At 42.9% G+C, this 24,933-nt stretch overlaps 1 protein-coding gene across 1 annotated transcript in view; it reads right to left on the bottom strand.

The window, feature by feature from the left end:
- The window catches only part of gatad2b (GATA zinc finger domain containing 2B), a 99,581-nt gene that overhangs the window by 8,409 nt on the left and 66,239 nt on the right, over positions 1-24,933 (bottom strand). The window contains exons 5-10 of the mRNA XM_083646166.1: positions 24,364-24,492; positions 23,186-23,353; positions 14,835-15,017; positions 12,481-12,661; positions 11,475-11,677; positions 10,927-11,037 (exon numbers count right to left, since the gene is read on the bottom strand). Coding sequence (XP_083502292.1) covers positions 10,927-11,037; positions 11,475-11,677; positions 12,481-12,661; positions 14,835-15,017; positions 23,186-23,353; positions 24,364-24,492 — 975 coding nt within the window. The remainder of the gene's footprint in view (positions 1-10,926; positions 11,038-11,474; positions 11,678-12,480; positions 12,662-14,834; positions 15,018-23,185; positions 23,354-24,363; positions 24,493-24,933) is intronic.

Genomic DNA, 24,933 nt, shown 5'->3' with positions numbered 1-24,933 from the left:
AGTATTGCGATATGCTAGTATTGTGATATATTGTGTATTGCGATATATTGTGATTTATTACCTTTTTTTCAATTGCCAATTATGTCCCCAAAGGAAAAAACTTGGTCAGCATCTGTTTTATCTAATGACATAAAATTTCCAGTCTGTTCATCTCACTTCAATCATTTTTATCGCAGTAAAATGAGATTGTCAAGCAGACAGACTGACCAACACTGTCATAAAAACCTGTCATAAATGTTGCATGCACTTGACAATTTGTATAATAAAATATCACGATACTTGGCATTCATGTGATACGATATATTGCTACACAAAATATTGCGATACTATGCTGTATCGATTTTTTTCTCACACGCCTACTGTCCCCTACTGGGTATATGCAGGAATCCTGAAGTTAAAATCAATACCTTTTAAGACATTTTTTAAGACATTTTGAACATATTTTAAGACCGAAACGCCACTTTCGTGACATCAGCAACATAGGTGTAAATCACGATCACAAGTTTCATCACGATAGGATATTATATAGATTCTTTGGACAACGAGATATTTGCTGATATCACAAAGTCTGCCAAGATATGATTTCGATTAAATTCATAATTTAATTAATCGATATGAGACGATACATAATCAGCAAAAAAATGGAATACCTCATCAAATGGCAATTATTTATTAATTATGACTTTTTAATACTTTTTACGGGCCTTAATTTTCCCAAAATTGATTTATCAACTTGTAATACTTTTCAAGACCGTGCGGCGTGCGGATACCCTAGAGCAGAGGTTCTTAAATGTTTTTCAGCCAAGGACCCCTTATATTACAAGATAGAAAATATACCAGGGACCCCCTCATTTTGATTTGTGATTTTGGGCTAAGTTAAATTGTTTCAACGGTAACGTGCAAGACATTTTAATTGATAGGTTTGTTAGATTAGAATATAATCCATGAACCATTTTAGATTTAAAGCATGAAATACTTTCATTGAACTATGAAGCTTTTGCAACAACAAAAAAGTTGTTATTTTTATTTTCCTGAAAACTTTTCGCGGACCCCCTTGCAAAGTGCCACGGACCCCTGGGGGTCCCCGGACCCCCATTTGAGAACCACTGCCCTAGGAAAAGAAGGAAAGGAAGGGATGGTTGGAGGCAGAGTGTAGACAGAGCTCACCACTTCTGATGTCAGCTTAGCAGAACCTGCACAGGCCTGCTCCACCATGAGAGACCAGCTGCTCCTGGTCTTCTGAGGAATAATCGTCTGCTTTTTTGTATTGTAGGTTGAGACATCAAACAAAACAACAAGTCTGGCAGTCAGCAAAACAGGCAGGTAGGAGCAATCTTCATCAAGACAACAGTTAGTGCAGGCCAAAATCCAGCGCATCCTTCATCACCCTCTTTGACAACACATTATACTACATAGTATTACATGTAACATAGTATTACATGTAACATAGTATTATTACATGTAACATAGTATTACATGTAACATAGTATTACATGTAACATAGCTATCGATATCTTATGCCAAATTATTAGGGCCAATTACAGAAATACAACCAAAAACAAAACAGTCTTTATCTATGAACAAGTCCGAATCGTTGTCTCGAACTTCTGAGTCTGAATGCATGAATTTTCGAGTCCAAGTCCGAGTCATGAATCCTGAACTCAACTACAACACTGGCTCACACATTCCAAACCTTTGAGTGGCATGACTGTTACAGCAATCCAAAACGCTGCTGCTGCTACCCATGACTGTTACACCAATCCAAAACTGTGCTGCTGCTAGCCATTCCAACCAACCAGCATTAGAACAAGAGAGGAAACAAAATGTGCTGATTTTAATTGACTTAATGTGCCGGTCAATCAAACCTGAATAAAGAAGGTTTTTCCTGCTTTTTATGACATTTGACATTCCTTGCTGGTGTAACATGAACAATGTTCATCAGAAAATGCTATGTACAATGTCGTCAGGGTGTAAACTACCTGTCACATTCAAGACTACTCCATGACAAAGAACAATAGCTACATGAACAATGTTTCTGATGAAAAACTTTGTACATCGCTTGAGAGTCAGGAAATGTTTATTTCTTTGCAAGCGACGAGACCTAGCAGCCAAGACTGATGTTCAAAACAACTGAGGAAACCTTCCTCGTCTGAAATACATGGGATAAGGAAGCTGCAGAAAAAACGGGTACAAACTCCATAGAACTGTGTACCAAATTTCTGCAATCTGTTTAACCCATTGATACCTAATGCAGCATTTGCGTGTATATCCCTCATTTGTGTGCGTATCCCTTTAAGACTTAAAGGGATACACACACAAATGCTGCATCAGGTATTAATGGGTTAAAGATGATTAAATACCACATTGTACCAGAGGCAATGTGACAGCAGAGCAACCTTGTGGGTGTTTTTACATTGATTGGGCATTAAAATCAATCAATCAATCGATCACTGAGATCTAGTTAATTAATTCATTTGTAATATATTTATTTATAAATCAGGGTCCCCTGCTGGAACTGCCACCTCCTATCCCGGATCAGGGACAATACACATTAATCAACCACAAGATAAATGTGCCAGTGTTAGCCAAGAGGCTAATTTTCAACTGTTGTCCCTGCGGCCAGATGTCATCAGCCACAATTCAGTGCCAGTTAATATAGCCTACACTTCCAAACCTCAGTACCAGTTAATAAAGCCTACACTTCCAAACCTCAGTACCAGTTAATAAAGCCTACACTTCCAAACCTCAGTACCAGTTAATAAAGCCTACACTTCCACACCTCAGTAACAGTTAATAAAGCCTACACTTCCAAACCTCAGTACCAGTTAATAAAGCCTACACTTCCAAACCTCAGTACCAGTTAATAAAGCCTACACTTCCACACCTCAGTACCAGTTAATAAAGCCTACACTTCCAAACCTCAGTACCAGTTAATAAAGCCTACACTTCCACACCTCAGTACCAGTTAATAAAGCCTACACTTCCAAACCTCAGTACCAGTTAATAAAGCCTACACTTCCAAACCTCAGTACCAGTTAATAAAGCCTACACTTCCACACCTCAGTACCAGTTAATAAAGCCTACACTTCCACACCTCAGTACCAGTTAATAAAGCCTACACTTCCAAACCTCAGTACCAGTTAATAAAGCCTACACTTCCACACCTCAGTACCAGTTAATATAGCCTACACTTCCAAACCTCAGTACCAGTTAATAAAGCCTACACTTCCACACCTCAGTACCAGTTAATAAAGCCTACACTTCCACACCTCAGTACCAGTTAATATAGCCTACACTTCCAAACCTCAGTACCAGTTAATAAAGCCTACACTTCCACACCTCAGTACCAGTTAATAAAGCCTACACTTCCACACCTCAGTACCAGTTAATAAAGCCTACACTTCCAAACCTCAGTACCAGTTAATAAAGCCTACACTTCCAAACCTCAGTACCAGTTAATATAGCCTACACTTCCAAACCTCAGTACCAGTTAATAAAGCCTACACTTCCACACCTCAGTACCAGTTAATAAAGCCTACACTTCCAAACCTCAGTAACAGTTAATAAAGCCTACACTTCCACACCTCAGTACCAGTTAATAAAGCCTACACTTCCACACCTCAGTACCAGTTAATAAAGCCTACACTTCCACACCTCAGTACCAGTTAATAAAGCCTACACTTCCACACCTCAGTACCAGTTAATAAAGCCTACACTTCCACACCTCAGTACCAGTTAATAAAGCCTACACTTCCAAACCTCAGTACCAGTTAATAAAGCCTACACTTCCAAACCTCAGTACCAGTTAATAAAGCCTACACTTCCACACCTCAGTACCAGTTAATAAAGCCTACACTTCCAAACCTCAGTACCAGTTAATAAAGCCTACACTTCCAAACCTCAGTACCAGTTAATAAAGCCTACACTTCCAAACCTCAGTAACAGTTAATAAAGCCTACACTTCCAAACCTCAGTACCAGTTAATATAGCCTACACTTCCACACCTCAGTACCAGTTAATAAAGCCTACACTTCCACACCTCAGTACCAGTTAATAAAGCCTACACTTCCAAACCTCAGTACCAGTTAATATAGCCTACACTTCCACACCTCAGTACCAGTTAATAAAGCCTACACTTCCAAACCTCAGTACCAGTTAATATAGCCTACACTTCCAAACCTCAGTACCAGTTAATAAAGCCTACACTTCCACACCTCAGTACCAGTTAATAAAGCCTACACTTCCACACCTCAGTACCAGTTAATAAAGCCTACACTTCCAAACCTCAGTACCAGTTAATAAAGCCTACACTTCCACACCTCAGTACCAGTTAATAAAGCCTACACTTCCACACCTCAGTACCAGTTAATAAAGCCTACACTTCCACACCTCAGTACCAGTTAATAAAGCCTACACTTCCAAACCTCAGTACCAGTTAATAAAGCCTACACTTCCACACCTCAGTACCAGTTAATAAAGCCTACACTTCCAAACCTCAGTACCAGTTAATAAAGCCTACACTTCCAAACCTCAGTACCAGTTAATAAAGCCTACACTTCCACACCTCAGTACCAGTTAATAAAGCCTACACTTCCACACCTCAGTACCAGTTAATAAAGCCTACACTTCCAAACCTCAGTACCAGTTAATAAAGCCTACACTTCCACACCTCAGTACCAGTTAATATAGCCTACACTTCCAAACCTCAGTACCAGTTAATAAAGCCTACACTTCCACACCTCAGTACCAGTTAATAAAGCCTACACTTCCACACCTCAGTACCAGTTAATAAAGCCTACACTTCCACACCTCAGTACCAGTTAATATAGCCTACACTTCCAAACCTCAGTACCAGTTAATAAAGCCTACACTTCCACACCTCAGTACCAGTTAATAAAGCCTACACTTCCACACCTCAGTACCAGTTAATAAAGCCTACACTTCCAAACCTCAGTACCAGTTAATAAAGCCTACACTTCCAAACCTCAGTACCAGTTAATATAGCCTACACTTCCAAACCTCAGTACCAGTTAATAAAGCCTACACTTCCACACCTCAGTACCAGTTAATAAAGCCTACACTTCCAAACCTCAGTAACAGTTAATAAAGCCTACACTTCCACACCTCAGTACCAGTTAATAAAGCCTACACTTCCACACCTCAGTACCAGTTAATAAAGCCTACACTTCCACACCTCAGTACCAGTTAATAAAGCCTACACTTCCACACCTCAGTACCAGTTAATAAAGCCTACACTTCCACACCTCAGTACCAGTTAATAAAGCCTACACTTCCAAACCTCAGTACCAGTTAATATAGCCTACACTTCCACACCTCAGTACCAGTTAATAAAGCCTACACTTCCACACCTCAGTACCAGTTAATAAAGCCTACACTTCCAAACCTCAGTACCAGTTAATATAGCCTACACTTCCACACCTCAGTACCAGTTAATAAAGCCTACACTTCCAAACCTCAGTACCAGTTAATATAGCCTACACTTCCAAACCTCAGTACCAGTTAATAAAGCCTACACTTCCACACCTCAGTACCAGTTAATAAAGCCTACACTTCCACACCTCAGTACCAGTTAATAAAGCCTACACTTCCAAACCTCAGTACCAGTTAATATAGCCTACACTTCCACACCTCAGTACCAGTTAATAAAGCCTACACTTCCACACCTCAGTACCAGTTAATAAAGCCTACACTTCCACACCTCAGTACCAGTTAATAAAGCCTACACTTCCACACCTCAGTACCAGTTAATAAAGCCTACACTTCCAAACCTCAGTACCAGTTAATAAAGCCTACACTTCCACACCTCAGTACCAGTTAATAAAGCCTACACTTCCACACCTCAGTACCAGTTAATAAAGCCTACACTTCCACACCTCAGTACCAGTTAATAAAGCCTACACTTCCACACCTCAGTACCAGTTAATATAGCCTACACTTCCACACCTCAGTACCAGTTAATAAAGCCTACACTTCCAAACCTCAGTACCAGTTAATATAGCCTACACTTCCAAACCTCAGTACCAGTTAATATAGCCTACACTTCCACACCTCAGTACCAGTTAATAAAGCCTACACTTCCAAACCTCAGTACCAGTTAATATAGCCTACACTTCCACACCTCAGTACCAGTTAATAAAGCCTACACTTCCAAACCTCAGTACCAGTTAATATAGCCTACACTTCCACACCTCAGTACCAGTTAATAAAGCCTACACTTCCAAACCTCAGTACCAGTTAATATAGCCTACACTTCCACACCTCAGTACCAGTTAATAAAGCCTACACTTCCAAACCTCAGTACCAGTTAATATAGCCTACACTTCTAAACCTCAGTACCAGTTAATATAGCCTACACTTCCAAACCTCAGTACCAGTTAATATAGCCTACACTTCCAAACCTCAGTACCAGTTAATATAGCCTACACTTCCAAACCTCAGTACCAGTTTATATAGCTTACAATTCCAAACCCTGCATAACCAGCTACATTATCACTTGGCGAAACTCAATATCTACTTGAAGTCTCCTTTGAAAACCACAGCTGACACCAACCGCCCGCTATGGAGACAGTCAGCTGACACCAACCCCCCGCTATGGAGACAGAGTCAGCTGACACCAACCCCCCACTATGGAGACAGAGTCAGCTGACACCAACCCCCCGCTATGGAGACAGAGTCTGTGTAGCAGGTAAAAAGCTCTGTTTTGCCCGCCTTCGTGAAACGTGTTTTCCCATGTTAAGTTAAAGCAGCTACGAGCAACTTTTTCGATTGTTATTAAACAGTATAATTACAATATTGATGCATCACATCTTACCTATAATAGTAGCTGAGACCAAAGCCGTGTGAATCGGAGATTGCTCCCTTAGATGATTATTAAGTCTGTGTCTGTCTAAACTCGCGTCAACAGGGGGCTCTCTCTCTCTCTCTCCTACCGCCGGACCGGCTAAACCCGGAAGTGAAACGCAGCTGCCTGCCTACCCCGTTCGCGCTGCCTAGCAACATAGCAAAACAATGTGAACGCCACGCATACTCTCGGGAACATCTCTCGTTATATTCTAACAGGTTTTTTGGAAGTTATTTTGTGGTTATGGCCGAAGTGGCTGCTGCAAACCGTTTCATTTCACTTCCTGATCTTCCCTGGCCACAGACAGACTAACACTGGCCGATTCACTCGGGGTTCAAGCGAGACTACTCTGCGTTGGTATCGTCTACTATTAGAGGTAAGATGTGATGCATTGATATTAACACATTGACTGCCAGACGTTTTTTTTTGCTGTAGGTAGCTTCTGCCAAGCCGTTTTTTGAGGATTATGGCTCATTTTACAAGAGCCGAGGATTCGTTTCAGCTTGGAGTTTGTGAACATACAATATCTCAAAAGTACTAATAGAATGTGTACTTTCTCTGTCTAAAAGAGTTAGTTTGTAGAGTTAGTAGTTATGTAAGCATTAGCAGTTGAATACAGCATGGTTTTAGCCTCAGAAAGAATATTCAGAGATAAACGGCTTTTTGTGAAATTGGATGGAACAGTCACTTTAACCATTCATTTTTGGCTCTCTCTCTCTCTCTCTCCCTCCCCCTCTCGCTCTCTCTCTCTCTCTCCCTCCCTCTCGCTCTCCCTCCCTCTCTCTCTCTCTCTCTCTCTCTCTCTCTCTCTCTCCCTCCCTCTCGAGTTGCTTCAACTCCTCCCTCCGTGGGCGGACAAGCTTGTCACCAGTCAGTGCTTTGCTGCTCTCCTGTGCCTGCATGTCTGCACGGCCGCTGTTTGAGGAAGTCGGGATGGACTCGCTCGTTTGGAGTTTTGGTTGAGAGAAGCTTTTGCGATTCTGGTCATATTTATGCTGCGTGTTTCAAAGTGTGTTCCTCCACCTGTAATCTATCACCCGATCATAGTAGATCGGCTGAATCTATTATGTAAATTTGCAATCCCGCATCGCCAGCAATCAGCGCGAAAAGGAGAATGGCTGGGCTGAGAATGGCGTGACAAGTTAAAAAAATGCTTTCCTTCCTCTAGCCTGTTGCCACTTAGTGGGTCGGTGGAATGGGTTGTAAACGTTCGGTGGCTCCAATAATTATATAAGAGATGTAAAAGGGTTAGATGCATAACCCACCGTCAAAAAAAAAAAATCGATGCCAAAAACGTGTAAACACGTTGTTGGCAGGGAACAGCTGGATTCTGAAAACGTGTTCATACGTTGTTGGCAGTGAATGTGTTAAATTTATACTGTTTAATAAGGGACCGTTCGTTATTTAGGGAAGGGGCCACTGGAGGAAAATAGGGGAGGGTAATCTTGTTTTGAATTTAGTTTGAGGGAGGGTACATTCTCTTTAATTTGAGTCCAGGGGAGGGGTATACAATTTTGATTAGATAAAAATATATAAACTTTTTGTTTGTGTGTAATGTTTGCTTTTCGGACTTCAACAACTACTGAGTTGCTTCATTTACACCCCTCCTGTCCAAACTGTTTGGTATGTCCCGGTGCATTGTTTCTCTTTGGCGGTCTGATCTGTCGATCTTTGTGCTTGGCCTATCCAGACAGTAGGCGTGTACAGTATCTGGCCAATCAGTGGGCTCTGTTTGCCTCGACGGAGGGCTGGGGTCTTGTACGCACTGCTGGGGTAACCTATACGTTCATATCAACGAGGCTGCGACAGGCTGGTGTGCTGTTGCTGCTTTCTTTCGGGAGCGCGAGTGGCTGACTCATTGTGATACTAATAGTTTGATTTGATTGTATAACTTAGTGTAAGACCACCATCCTGCGGGAGCCCTTACACGTAATTATTGTTGCTGCGTGCTATCATGACGTGGTGATATGTAACAAGTGTCAACCAACCTGTGCTGTGATGCTATGAGCTGTTTTAATTAAAACATATATATATATATATATTTGTCGATAATAAAGATTCCTATTTTAATATTAAGCTGCTTCTTGGTGTGTGTGCCTTAACGGCGTTGGAGCCTGTGGCTGTGGGCTCTAGGTGCCACAATATGGAAGTAGGCTACATTTCCAGCACGAAAAGTCGAGCAAACAAACAGACATGGCATCACAAAATATATATGGGCTCTATCGTTACGCCAGATAAGGCTAGGAAGTCACAGTAGAACCGAGTTACGGCTCACTCATCTCCTAAATTACGTAAAGTCTACAAGGGATATTTATACCACCAGGATGACATATATGTTTCACATAGGGTTGTGTTTTGATTTCGAGATTTTATTTTGTCCAATATTGAAATGTTCGACAATTGCATGTTGTGTTAACATTATTTCTATCTACCTTTCTATCTATTTAGGCTAATTTGGATGCTATTTGTTATCGAAATGTACCTCAATGGATGCTGGGAGATGTTACATGTGTGGCTTTGTGCCTGTCTGCTGAGGGAGTGAGAGAGAGAAAGAGAGGGGGGACAGAGAGTGGAGAGTCCGCCACATAGAACCGGCTAACTTTTTTCCATCAGTCATTCACTGCTATTTAAACACAAATATTGATATACACAGACTGAAGATTGTTTCACAAGCGAAAATAGCATTATGTAGCGACCAGAGGAGGCGGTCGCTCTGATTGGTGACAGTTCTGCTCTTAAGAAGCGCAAAGGATTATGGGAGTTCATGTTCTTGTGGGAAGCTTCTTACTGTACAGTTAAAAACGTGGTTTAGTGATGTTGTGCTCATGTTTTGATTGCATTATGTGGTATTATGGCAATGTTTGTGTGGCCAGGATATGTTTAGTTTTACTATCAATGTAGCCACCACGACTGAGACTGTTAGTGTGTTTGATCACCTCTGGCCGGAGTTTCTGGAAATGTTAGGTTAAAAGTAAGATATCTGTGTCAGTCTGCATTCTTCCACGCAAACTTGCCACAATATTGTTTGGGGAGGGTTAATTATAATTTTCAAATCGCTTCGGGAGGGTCAAGGAAAAATATATTTTGATCAGGGAAGGGGCACAGCTTTTTATTTCAGAGCACACCAAATTCCTCCAGTGACCCCCTTTCTAAATAACGAACGGTCCCTAACAATCGAAAAAGTTGCTCGTAGCTGCTTTAAGTTATTCTTTATTTATCCCCATGGGGAAATAAATGTATTTTGGCCATAGCAGCTTGGTCCCACCAGGCCCGTCTGCACAGCGTCCCGTCTCCGTCCTCCGCACGGCGGCATGTCCCACCGCACACGTTTCAGAAGCGGAGCACTTCCAAGCGCTGCCTGGCAGCTGATGCAAGATCGTGCGGGATTTACAAGATTGCGCGATACTGTGTGTACAATGGGGTGGATGTAAAGAGCACAATACACAAACAACACAGTCTGTCGTTGACTTGCTTTTGATTTGGTCATTTTCCCTTGATTGTTGTGCTTCTACCATGGTTAAGTAGACTGAAATTATTTCTTTATTTGTCACACAGTGCCTGTTAGCAGGAGGAGAACTCTTGCATTTCTTTGTCTACTTGAAAGACTATAGAGGGAGGGGAGGGGGGAAGGAGAAGGAGTCAGTATTGGGTCTGCACACGGTGTTTTATTATGAAAGTCGACCGGATTCTCGTGCAGTTGCTGTGTCTGACTTCCGGGCTGAACGATCTGCTCTGTGCAGCTTGACGCAGCTTCCAGGCGTCATCCGTGAAAAATAGAACTGCCGCGTATCTTTAGCGGAGCGGGCCGTCGAGCCGCTTCTGGGCCGCTTCTGATACGCGCCGTTGCGCGCCTGGTGGGATCACACGCGTTGATTAAAATGCCCGCGAGCAGCTCCGACGACCGCGTCGGAGCCGGAACGCGTACGTGACGTGCCAGGTGGGATCCACAACAAAACTTTCAGATGCGTTTCTGCACATGTGCAGCTGCTGTGGGCGTACCTATCCATAAGTAAAAACAAAACTTCCAGATGTGTTTGGCACATGTGCTGCTGGCGAGTGCGTACCTGGCGGAGGGCATGGTGTCGGATCATGGGGTCGGTCTTGGTGATGTTGGGGCCGGGCGGGGCCGAGCTGGGGGACAGCGCCGCCTGCTGCTGCAGCCTCTGCTCAATCTCCTGAAACACAGACAGGCAGGTAGTAAAGTCATAATGAAACCAAACCAAACTCATTAGATTGTAATAAACACGTGACAACACTGATGTAGAACGTCAAAATAAGCTCCTCAGCTGTCCTCATGGCCCCTCCGCACTGCTGTGTAACCTTAGCTTGGACGCTCAGTCACAACACTGGCTGTCTGGCTGCCTCCCAATACGCACTCGAGACTACTTTTCAGACCCCCCTGGAGACACTATTTCTCAAAAGAGACTAACTTAGCGATAAATCTGGAGACTTTTTCTGACATGGGATTAACATGACCAGAAAGCAGCAGTAAGCAGTAAAACCATAAAGTAAGCAGTAAAACGTTGTATAAGCATTTGACAAAATGTAGAGGGAAGAATGGATGGAGGATGAAATCCTTTGGTTTGTATGCTGAACAAGGAAGAAGGCCGACCTGCTCCTGCTGCAGGGCCTTCACAAAGGCGTTCTTCAGCCTGTTGGTGTGCTCCGCCTTCAGAGCCTTCTTCTGATTGGACGTCATGCACTGCTCACAGAGGATCCGCCCATTCTTCTCCTGCTTCCAATGGGGTGTGAAGTCAGTTCGGCATTGGGCGCAGAAGAAGGGCTCCATGCGGGACAGCGCCCCCCGGAATTTACCTGGACAGAGAGGACTCTGTATCAGACTGCCAGTTCCCTTTAAATATCTTAAAGCATCATCATCAAGACTTGTAATTAATATACCCAATGATTCAGAACCAGAGAGAGATCTGCAGCATGCAGTAACATAGTGTATCAGACCCAGAGAGAGATCTGCAGCATGCAGTAACATAGTGTATCAGACCCAGAGAGAGATCTGCAGCATGCAGTAACATAGTGTACCAGACCCAGAGAGAGATCTGCAGCATGCAGTAACGTAGTGTATCAGACCCAGAGAGAGATCTGCAGCATGCAGTAACATAGTGTATCAGACCCAGAGAGAGCTCTGCAGCATGCAGTAACATAGTGTATCAGACCCAGAGAGAGATCTGCAGCATGCAGTAACATAGTGTATCAGACCCAGAGAGAGATCTGCAGCATGCAGTAACATAGTGTATCAGACCCAGAGAGAGATCTGCAGCATGCAGTAACGTAGTGTATCAGACCCAGAGAGAGATCTGCAGCATGCAGTAACGTAGTGTATCAGACCCAGAGAAAGATCTGCAGCATGCAGTAACGTAGTGTATCAGACCCAGAGAGAGCTCTGCAGCATGCAGTAACATAGTGTATCAGACCCAGAGAGAGATCTGCAGCATGCAGTAACGTAGTGTATCAGACCCAGAGAGAGATCTGCAGCATGCAGTAACATAGTGTATCAGACCCAGAGAGAGATCTGCAGCATGCAGTAACATAGTGTATCATGGGTCTGGCGTTGCGAATGCGATGACTAAAGTGTGTCCCCTCTGTGGTGTGTGCTGGCTCACCCTGGCTGTCGATGACGCTCTGCACCACCTCCTCCAGCCCCACCATGTAGATGAACTCAGAGTTGGCGGCTGAGGGCAGGAAGTGCAGCAGGGGGGCGGGGGGCTTGGGCGGGGGGATCTCCAGCAGGGTCTTCTCCAGCTGCTTCCTCAGGGCCAGCTTGGCTGCTGCCTGGCTGCTGGCCTGGGAGGAGAGGGGACAATGTCAACATATATCCACAGAAAATATGCCTCAATAACAATCATATTTTTTTTTTAACACATATTCAATATTCCCAATAGGGGTGTGACAATACGCATATTCGTATTGAAGCGTTTAGGTATGAGGCTTTAGGTTCAACTGTATTTTACAGGGCTATAGTTTCATGGAACAGTCTTCCTGATGATGTACGTTCCATCACAGGAAAGGCAGGTTTTAAAAGGAAACATAGATGTTATTTATTTTCACACTAACCACCCTTATTTTATCTTATCTCTTGTCGAATTTTGTGATGTCTGTTTTAGAGATTGAAAGTATCTTCTGATTGTAGGTGATATTCTGGACCTTGCTACTTTGTTTTATCTGATGCTCTAGATATACTTTTAATATTTTCTTAAATTGTTCTTCTTTGATCTTTTATCTCTTACTCTCTTATGTGACATGTTTCTATTCTATTTGATTGTTTGTCTGACATGTATAATGTATTTGTTGTCTTGGACCCCAGGAAGACTAGCTGATGCCTAGGCGCCAGCTAATGGGATCTTTTTTTAATAAACAATAAACATGTATTGTAAATTCTTCAAGGATATCATGGTCAACTAAAACGGAGACTGTTAAAAACGTCATAAATTGAAATACATTTTTAAACTAGACTGGGGAAAATAAAATAAATCAGTAGACTAAATAAATATAAAATAAATTTAAAGTTTTGAAATCAAGTACATTTCTCTGGCATTTCCTTTTTTTTGCATTTCTATGGTTGTACTGAAAGAACTGTGAAACTGTTCTACCCCTAATTTTCTATAGACATTATTTACAGCATTAGTCATTGACTCTGTTCAGCGCACTTTCATTACAGGGCGCTGAGTCAGTGCAGAATACAAAAGACTTAGGACATTCACTTATCTAACACGTTGGGCACCTTCACTTATCTAACACGTTGGGCACCTTCACTTATCTAACACGTTGGGCACCTTCACTTACCTACCACGTTGTGCAGACATTCGTTGTGACATAAAGGGGCATTCTTGGCAGTTTTCCCTGTGGCCTTCATAGTTTTAACACACTAATTGATTAATATATTGTAATAATTATATCGACTGATGTGACGAAGTATGTCCAGGGTTCCTCCATACATTTGCATGGATAGTGGATACCACTTCAAAACTTTTCCATTACTTTTGAAGGATCCATAATTATCATATAGTTTCCATGTAATGTCGCTGAATAAATACCATAAAGTTTTAGTACAATGGACAAATAGGACACACCTCTTTATATTGGATTTACATGGGCAGCTATTCACCTTATTCTTTGCCCACACATGGACGCTTCCGCATTACGTCATTTCGTAAAAATATTTCTGTTTTAGACTTGCCAAAAACCCCGCAGGCAAGATGGCCGCCCACACTCCCCTCCTAAACTGGCAGAATTACTTCCCCATAAACTAACATATCTTGGCCAATAAGTATGTAACATACAAAATAAAACAACCCGTAATATCTTAATTTTATGTAGAATGCAGAGGACATGTAACTGTTTAGTTAAACTTGCACTCCAGGAATATTGTGCTCTAAAGATGACGTTAGTGGCTCGAGACTGTTTCGTCCTGAAACCCACACGTTTTGCGCCAGCGTAACCTATGTGGGATTCGAACTAACGCATCCGAGATAGAAAACGTTAGAATATAGCCACGTTATAAACAACAAACTAACGCTGGTGATCCGTATGGAAACAGTGTTACTCGAAATGGTTAAAAGTTATATCAATTTGGTCATTCAGTGGCATTTTACTGCCATATAACATAATTAACTAGCGGCTAATACTAGCCACAGTAGGCAACTAGCGCTGAACCGGAAGAACAAATACGTTTGCGTCGAACGCGGAAGAGAGAAAAAGTGGGCGTGGTGAATAAGGTGAATAGAAAATAAGCATGCCGTTATGTTGGATTACATGGAAGGTTATCCACAGAAGATTACTGTAACAATTAATTTCATTACACACAACAAAATTCCATGACACTTTCAAAACTTTCAAGGATTTCACTAATCCCATGACTTTTCCAGGCCTGGAAAATGAGATTTGAAAATTCCATGACTTTTCCAGGTTTTCCATGACTGTGGGAAGCCTGTATACTGTCATATAGACTTAACCCTACCTGGTCTTGCATGGAGCTCACGGTGCTGCTGTTAGCCGTGCTGGACATGTGGGAGGGGCTGACGGCCGAGGCTCCGCCCAGGCTGCTCCCCACCCCCGCGCCCCCCGCCTGCATGTGGGCCAGGTTCATGTACATGGCACTGGAGCCCGAGCGCTGGGACGCTGCCACCTGCTGGCTGCTGGTCTGCAGAGACAACAACAACCACAGGTACTATTGCGGACTAAAGATGTGTCAGAGCCAATAGCTGTATAGACTATGACCTGCTTAAGTAGAAATAAATATGAAAAAAGAAGACCTGCTTAACGTGATTATCTCAAAGATTGTCATGTCAATAAATATCTGTTAAGTCACGATCTATCTGATAGTGAGTTAACACAATGGTGATTGAGCCTATGGCCCATTGATGGAAGCCTTTGCATTTTCAGTATTGCAGCATTTATAAACTTGGTAACTGTGGTGATACAGGGTGGGCGGAGCTAACACAATAAACTCACTCTGTAGGTTACTGTAGGTTCACAGGGTGGGCGGAGCTAACACAATAGACTCACTCTGCAGGTTACTTTAGGTTCACAGGGTGGGCGGAGCTAACACAATAGACTCACTCTGTAGGTTACTTTAGGTTCACAGAGTGGGCGGAGCTAACACAATAGACTCACTCTGAAGGTTACTGTAGGTTCACAGGGTGGGCGGAGCTAACACAATAGACTCACTCTGTAGGTTACTGTAGGTTCACAGGGTGGGCGGAGCTAACACAATAGACTCACTCTGTAGGTTACTGTAGGTTCACAGGGTGGGCGGAGCTAACACAATAGACTCACTCTGTAGGTTACTGTAGGTTCACAGGGTGGGCGGAGCTAACACAATAGACTCACTCTGTAGGTTACTGTAGGTTCCCGACAGCTCTTGTGTGAAGTAGGATAACAAGCTACTTCTTCCCGGTCTCTCTAGCATTACGAGTGGCCGAACAAACTGACTAATGTCACATAATGCAACACTGTTTTGGATCTCACCTGCAATTACCACTCAGAAGTGACACAATTTATGCTTTTACTCTGAAGGCAGAACAACCCAACTTCCTGTTCCATTCCTATCTAACGCTGGGCAGCTTGGCACAGCTACACCTAACTTCCTGTCTGTTGCTAGGTAACTCGCAGTCACTTGATGCTGGTAACTGCGGAGGAGGAAATTATTCAGACAGACAGAGCGAGGCGGTTAAAGGACCTATCTGTAAGTTCTAACTATTACTGACACCGGCGGCCGTTAGAGTAACTGCAGGCAGCGTGTGAACAAGCTGGCGCGCGGACACCATACTCGCACGCACCCAAGCAGCTGCCTGGCAACAGCAGAGGTTGCTTTGTAACGTTAACTCATAAAAGTCACTTTAAACGGCAACCTGGACAATTTATCAGTCAGATCAGCCTCGAGATGCCCAGGAAGGATTCTGGATGAATTATCGATGTTATTGTGGCATGTTTGGTCATGTTTTGGCTTACATTGCCTGCGGGGGAGTGGATAAGGATATTCACGTTAGCGTGAGCCAGGAACTACCCTGCTTCCCCTGTATTATACGGTAACGTGTAATGCCTGGGGTTGACCAAACTGAACAGTCAAACAATGTTTCATAAGCATAACAGTAACGTTAGGCATATTTACGACTGTTACATTCATTATCCACACAAGACGGAGCTTGTGTGGAGCTGGGTGGTAATTTCTGTAAATGTAAATCTCGGGGGGCACGGTGGCTCACTGCTAGAGCTGTCGCCTCACAGCTAGAAGGTCCTGGGTTCGATTCCCACCTGGGACGCTGTGAGCGCTGAAGGAGTGCGTGCCCGTCCGCATGTCCTCGAGTGCCCACCGCCCGGGTGGGGTCGTCAAAAGGGCCTTTCTGTCTGGAGTATGCATGTTCTCCCCGTGCCCCCTGGGGGTTTCCTTCAGGAACCCCTTACCAAAACATGCAATATCCTGGTTGCTGATGTGGTGCCTCCTCTGGTCGTTTGTGCGCCTGTTTGGAGGGAGGGGAACACGTTGGAATAGCGTGATCCTCCCACGTGCTATGTCCTACCGGTGAAGCTTTCCCTGTCAGGTGAAAAGAAGCAGCTGGCTAACTGCCCATGTCTCGGAGGAAGCATGGAGCCAGTTTCGGCTCTGCCCCAGATGGGCAGAGGGTGGAGCAGCAACCAGGATAAATAAATTAAAACTTAGGACTAATGGGAGATAAAAAAAATCGCATTTAGCATCAAGCTAACGTTATAATATTAGGCAGTCTCACCGCAGCTAACTGCAGTCAGTCAAACAATGTTCCATGACCATAAACATAATGGTAGTAACTAGGGCTGGGTCGGTTTGAAAATTTTAAAACCGGTTCGATATTGCTGTCTAAACCGGATCGAACCGGTATACCGATTTTTTTTGTAATTAATTTTTTTTTTTTTTTTTTTTTTTTTTTCAAGCAGGGCTCCCGAGTGTGGCCCATAACTGTCTGTAGTGCAACTTCAGTCCACCTGATAGCGATAATACACCTCTAAGCTGGTATTGTCAACCAGCAATGATACTGAATAAAAAGAAGCAGGACACCTGTGTAACAAACACACCCTGTATTTATTTCTCATAACTATTCAGCTCAACTTTTCTTCTAAACATCAAAATAATAAATGAAATAAGACTTCTGCCTATAGTGCAACTTGAGAAAAAGGCTAATAAAAACACAAGCAGTGCAATCAGAATGGATTGGCTTACAGCTGAGCTGCCTTATAAACTTCAAAACTCACAAATTCACACAATATAGGGCCTAGGCATGGGTCGGTTTGAACATTTTGAAACCGGTTCGATATTCCCCCAAAAAACGTATCAAAGCGGCTGCAGTTGGTGGCGATAATGCACCTCTAAGCTGGTATGCTGCCAACCAGCACGAACACTGAATACAAATAAGCAGAACCTTTTAACTGTAACAACACACAGTTTTTATTTCTCATAACTATTCAGCTTAACTTTTCTTCAAACATCAACATAATAAACAAAATAAGACTTTTGCCTACTAGTGCAACTTGAGAAGAGGCTAATACGAACAATAGTGCAATCAGAATGGACTGGCAAAAAAAAAAAAAAAAAAAAAACTTAAAAAAAAAAAAAAAATTTTTTTTTTTTTTTTTTTTAGGTTTTTTCGGTTTGCACGTGATCAAACCGGTTTGGGCTCGTATACCGAACCGAACCGGTAAAACCGGAAATCGACCCATGCCTAGTAGTAACGTTAGGCATATTTGCGACTGTTGCATTACTCCACACAAGATGACAGTAACGTTATTAGTGGAGCTGGTGGTAATCTATATATAGCGAGCGGACCCCTATTAGTTAGCGTTAGCCGCATTTAGCATCAAGCTAACGTTATAATCGACAGTCCTCACCCAAGCTAACTGCAGTCAGTCAATGTTCCATGACCATAAGCATAACGGTAGTAACGTTAGGCATATTTGCGACTGTTGCATTACTTCACACAAGATGGTAATGTTATTAGCAGAGTTTCTGACCAGGTGCTAAATCCATTAGCAAGCAGCTAACGTTATCAGCCAAAACAACATTACAGCAGCTACAAGCAACAAGGTCCCTCCATGAACCAAAAACACGACTCTAGTTTCCCCCCCGATATCGGTCACATTGCTGCTGTCTGGCCAGACGGGATTCACTAGATAAATATTTTTCTTTTTCTGTGTGGACTTTTTACTGGAGTCTGTGTTGTTGTTTGTTTTTGCTGGCATTAGCTAGGGATGAACGTAACATTAGCCACTGCCTGTTAGTCTTCTTCTTCGTTGGTATATTTCCGGCCGGGGGCCAGGAGGATAAGAGGGAGGCTCGTGAACGCACAGAACGCCACATCCGCCAAATTTGCCGGGAAAGCATGACCTGCGACCAGCAGAAAATCCTGCAATATCTCTGCAATGAGTGAAGGCAGAGAGACGCGGCTGGGCTCATTTTTTAAGTTACGGAACGGCGCATTCACTCATTGGTAATAGAAAACACCGCCAGAACCTACGGAGAGTACTTTTAACATTACAACCGCTACTCAGCGGCCCCACATATTATTTTGTTGTGACATCATGCCCTAAATGCAACATTTCACCGTGCGGTGATGACGTTTCTGTGTTCGTGAAATGTGTGTTTCTGTCTCGAGACTCCTGTCAGCTGAGCCAGAGATCTTTGTTTCTGGCTAAGCTACAAGTAGCAACCTGTATGCTAATGGTTAGCAGCTAATGGTTAGCAGCTAATGGTTAGCAGCTGGCACTCCACATCTAACATTAGAATTTGCCTTCCTCAGAGCCGCACAGAAACAAACACACATGTGTTGTTGCTTCCAGAAGAGGGTGCGCTAACGTCCCTATAGGATTATGAATGCAGAAACCAGTGAATTTGGCAACGGAGGTAAAGCGTTGTGCTCCTGGCACCGTCATTCCACGCTAGTATAGTGTCTGCCGTTAGTATCGTCATTTAAAAAAGCTGCTATACCGTGACATTCAGGGCCAGGTTAGGGTTGGGCATAGGTTTAACAAGGCCAGGTTAGGGTTGGGCATAGGTTTAACAAGGCCAGGTTAGGGTTGGGCATAGGTTTAACAAGGCCAGGTCCAAACCTGGCATACGGCCGGTGCATGTGATCGTCACCCATATACTATACCCATACACATTTTAAGAATCAACAGAACACATATAAGCCGTCATCTGATTTTCCACCTTTTTTCCCTGTTTCTGTTTAGGGATGCAGGATAAAGATTTTTTTTTAAATAAATGTTGCAGCTGCACACTTACTGTTTAAACTTGAATTATAATTGTAGTTTTTCTTTGTTCTTTGATGTGAATTTATGGCTTTTTGGCACCTATATGTAACCTTTTAAGGTTGAGATAATTGTATTATCATTATATGGTCCAACGGTTTAATTTCAGTTCCTTTCCAACTGTATCGGTCTACGAGACAAGGTTGTCCTTTGTCCCCATTGTTGTTCGTGTTAGCCTTAGAACCGTTGGCATGCGCCATCCGAAGGAACAAGGACATTACAGGTGTTTCAGTGGAGGATCATGATTTTAAGCTTAACATGTACGCAGATGATATCCTGCTAACTCTGTCCGAGCCTGCACATTCTATACCCCAGGTCCTAGAAACTATCCAAACATTCAGTCAATTCTCAGGATATAGGATAAATTGGTCAAAAAGTGAAGCTATACCACTTAATTGCCGAACATTTAACTCAGACCTCGGCACAGCCCCCTTTATCTGGAAACCAGAAGGGATGAAATACTTGGGAATATTGATTAAAACCCCTATTAACAAGATTCTCGATCTGAATGCTCCACCTCTATTGCGTTCTATTAAGGACGACATTAAGAGGTGGTCAATTCTTCCTCTATCCCTTTGGGGTAGAGCGGAGGTTCTAAAGATGAACATTCTTCCTAGAATAACTTTTTTAATCTCTGCTGTGCCCTCCTATATCCCAAAATCCTGGTTTAATGACATAAATAAGCTTTTTTCTTCCTTTTTATGGAAGGAAAAGAAACCCAGGATCAGTCATAAAAAGCTATCATTGCCAAGAGGTAAAGGTGGTTTGGGGGTTCCAGATATTTACCTGTATTACTTGGCATACAACGCCAGATATCATTTGACCTGGGGCTATAAGCAGGCTAGGTGCAAGGGTAGCTGGGACTGGCTTGAGGAATGCATAGTCAGGGAGAACAACAAACTAACTTCCTTATCATCATTGTGGTATCATCCTCACCCTCCCTTAAAGTTAGATAACGCTATCATTAATTTTTCATGTGACATTGCTAAAATTGTTTATAAAAGGCTTGGTATCAAAGGGGTCTCGTTAGCTTCATGTCCAATTTGGAAGAACCCACTTTTTAAGGCAGGAGGAAACCCGGTGAACAATCTGGTGTGGCAGCATCATAACATCATAGAAACTTCACAAATTATAAAAAATGGGAAAATTATACCGTTTATAGAAATAAAAGAGAAATATAACCTAAACGATCATGCTTTTTTGCAATATGTACAGTTGAAATCTATTTTCTCTAAATACACAGATGTATTTATTGGCTGTAACTTAGCAGTAGACATGAAAATGAGAGTGCTTGCTTCTAATAGAGGAACGGTTTCAGGCCTGTATAGGCTGCTGACCCATTCCCCTACTGATTGTCTGGTATTGACTCAAACTCGATGGGAACAGAATTTAGGTGTGTCAATAGACCCTGTAGAATGGGACTTAATATGGAGAGATTCAATAACTATAGCTAATGCAGTCCGATACAGAATACTCCAGTTTAAAATTTTACATAGGGCATATATAACTCCCTCAATAATTAAGAAAATGGACCCCAACTCCTCAGATCAATGCTGGCATTGTGGAGAAGTTGGTACTTTATTTCATATGCTGTGGCACTGCCCAGCAGTAAAAATATTTTGGGAAGAGGTTATTGACACACTCTCAAGACTGTTGAATGTAAACGTTACTGCTGGCCCTGTTGAATGTCTGCTAGGAACTAGGGTCACACAAACACAAAGCAAGCATGTACAGAGGATCGTTGGTCTGGCCTTTCTGGCCACTAAGAGAATAATTTTATTAAATTGGAAGTTCCGCAAACCCAGATGCTTTTTAATTGAGGACTGGGTGAGTGGTTTTTTAGACCTGTTAAGTATGGAAAGAGTTACCGGGAGGCTGGGGGTCCTTGATATCGGTCCTACTGAGCTGTGGGACTTGGTGAGAAACTCTTTAGCCTATCAATCGCTAGCCTTACAGCCTAGATAGTTTCCTATACAACATAAAGTGGATGTTTTCTTTTCTTTATTCATTGTGGATGCTGCCCACTCTATCCGGATTCCTGTTGACACCGGCATCGTTGTTTGCCATAACATTCTATACTGTAATACTTAACAATACAAACGATTGCTTGCCTCTGTGTTGCATTGCTGTTGTGGGGGATGTTTTGTTGTTGTTGGTTATTTTTGTTTTCTCACCTTCACTTCCCTCTCCCTTGTATGTGCATGTTGCACGTTTTTGTTTATTGTTTTGTGGTCTGTGTGTAATAAAAGAAAAACTGTAAAAAAAAAAAAAAAAAAAAAAAAAAAAAAAAAAATCATTATATGGTCCAAATATTTCAATAAAACACTTGAAATATTCTTGCTTGGGTGGTATCATTCTACTTGAAATGATGGTAAAATGTATTATTTTTAGTAAAATAACATGTCATGTGTGCAATGCAATATTTGTAATGGAATCATTATGGGACACGGCTAATAGCCGAACTTAGCCATAGTTCCATAATGATTCCATTTGCATTGCACACGTGCTACACTATGCTAGCTAACGCTGTGCCAGGTATTAGCCGTGTCCCATAAAGATTCCATTACAAAACACGTTAACGTTAACGTTAGCCAAACGTCTTTTGGTTACACAATGCATTGCCAGCTAATGTGACAGGATAAGGTCCGTTTGATATGTTGTTAAACGTGTTATTTTACACCGTTTGAAAGAATGAACCCACCTTGAATTCTTTGAACAGGTCTGCCATACAAAGTTGAATGTAGGCTAAGTAAGTAGCAGAAGCACTATTGTTTTTGTTTTAAATACTTGAGGGCTACATGCCACTGGTGTTGCACTGTCTGCACTCACTGCCATACAGAGTTGAATGTAAGAAGTAAGCAGAAGCACATTGTTTTGTTTTAAAGTTGAAGGCTACATGCCATTTGTTCATTGGAAATGGTTGCATACTTTAATAAAGGAGATCTCACCGCTGTTTACATGCTTTTCTGATCGGCTAACACGCTAGTTATAGCCTACTTAGCTCAGCTGTTAGCTACTTATCTTAGCTCTCTGCCTCGCGGTAAGATGTTCATGTTCCTTACGCATAACATTCATGTATATTTGCTGGAAGGGGAGACGTCTCCCGCTACTGTTGATGTCCAGAGACACTGGGAAATGTGTGTTTTGTTTATTTGTTGCGTCGCGTGTAACGTTAACATGGACCCTCTGCGGCCGTGAGCGACTCTGTCAAGCTGAACGATCAGATCAGGGCAGACAGGAAGTCCGAAACCGGACATTCGTCAAATAAAACAAATTTCAAAGTAAAAGCCCATCTTGATGAAAGGGTGCCAGGAGTCGTGCCAGGAGTCGTGCCAGGAGTCGTGTATGCAGCGATTGGGACACACATGCTCCTATAGGCCAGTGCAAGCACCGGCCTAAAAATGTGGTCAACTTTCTCTCTCACACACACACACACACACACACACACACACACACACACACACACACTTTTAATGGCCAATGTTGTGCTTGCGAAGTTGCCAGAGCTTGCTAGGCTCAGGGGCGACGTACCTGCTGGTAGCCGACAGCATTAGCCATGGTGGAGCTGGTGCGGGTCATGCCAGGCTTGGAGGCCAGTCTCTGGCCCTGCAGCTGGGCAGGGTTGGGGGCGATCACCCTCTGAGACATCATCATGGGAGGCAGGCTGGCATTGACTGCTGACCTGATGACAGTGTGACCCTGTGGAGACAAACACCAAGAGGTTGAAGTGAATGTGTGACCCTGTGGAGACACATTTCAAAATGCAGGATGGCAGAGGCAGGAGGCTGAAATTTGGCATGGAGGTCAAGTGTGTGTGTGTGTGTGTGTGTGCATGCGTGTGCGTGTGTGTGTGCGTGCGTGCGTGTGTGTGTGCGTGTGCACAGGTGTGAGTTTGTTTTCATGCCAAGTGGCTAAAAGGGGGCAGAAATGCAGGATGGCAGAGGCAGCGTAGGCTGGGCTGCACCTGCCATCGCAGCTATTGCGAATTTGCACTTGTTTTGAAGAAAATGTATATTAGACTAACTAGAACGACCGCACCGTGGATATATGCCTCCGCCAACAAATGAGCAGTCGACATCCATGTCTGTCCTGACTTTGACGTTTGAGCAAAATGTGAAGAAATTCTGACAAGGCGTTACGGAGGTATGGCGTTACCAAGCTTGAAAATGGCGTTCGTGACCTTTGACCACCAAAATGTAATCAGTTCATCTTTGAGTCCAAGTGGACGTTTGAGCCATATGTGGCGAAATTCCGTGAAGGTGTTCCAGAAATATGTTATCGAGCTTGAAAATGGCATTCGAGGTCACAGTGACCTTGACCTTTGACCACCAAAATGTAATCAGTTCTCCTTGAGTCCAAGTCGACGTTTGAGGCAAATCTGATTAAATTCCATCTAGGCGTTCCTTAGATATCGTTAACGAGCTTCACGTTAACGAGCTTCTTTAACGAGGTCACAGGAACTGCATAGGTATGTGAGAAGAGATGAGGAATTACTCAGATTTAAAGTAAATGTCAGGACTTTGACCTGGATTCATCAAGAACACTCATTTCCAATATATATTGATTTTCAGCAGAATAAAGTGGAAAAAGTGTTGAGTATCTCTTTAAACTTAAATGATTACTCCAAAACTCACTCACAAGGATAGAGGTACAAGACACACACACACACACACACACACACACACACACACACACACACACACACACACCTGTGCAGTGCGGAGGTTCTGGGGCTCCGGGGTATGCAGGCCCGGCCGGACCGGTAGTTTGCCCAGGCCTTGAGAGCTGTGGATGGGAGGCTGCTGCACAGAGGAGGCAGCATTCTGGACCACTGGTACCTGCAATAAATAAAAAAGTAAATAAGTAAATATATAAATAAAAAAGTAAATAAGTAAATAAATAAATAAGTAAATAAATACTATAATAAATACTGCTATGCTAGTTTTTTTTTCTTATATCATATTTGACATCTCAAGATTATTATACAATTTGCCACGATACTCCCACTTCCAAACTTATAAGCCTAACATTTACCAGTGGTTAGCTATTAAAGAAAAAAAAAAAAATCATACTTGAAGTGAGGCCGGTTTTTTCTATGGGCAAGGGTGGGCTAAGCCCACCCAAACTTGCGTCTTGCCCACCCAATCAAAAGCTGAGAGGGGAAAAAAGTTTTTGTTCAGCCAATGGAAAAATAGCACAGAAAATACCAGTACCTTCTGATTGGGTGGGCAGACAGCCCGCCGCCAAAGTCTTTAAGGCCTTGTTCAGACTGGCAGGCC

The sequence above is a fragment of the Poromitra crassiceps genome (genome assembly GCF_964638095.1).
Source record: "Poromitra crassiceps genome assembly, chromosome: 11".
In the NCBI taxonomy this organism is placed as follows: domain Eukaryota; kingdom Metazoa; phylum Chordata; class Actinopteri; order Beryciformes; family Melamphaidae; genus Poromitra; species Poromitra crassiceps.
The sequence above is the reverse complement of the archived record's forward strand: the minus strand, read 5'-3'. Positions and strand labels throughout refer to the sequence as shown.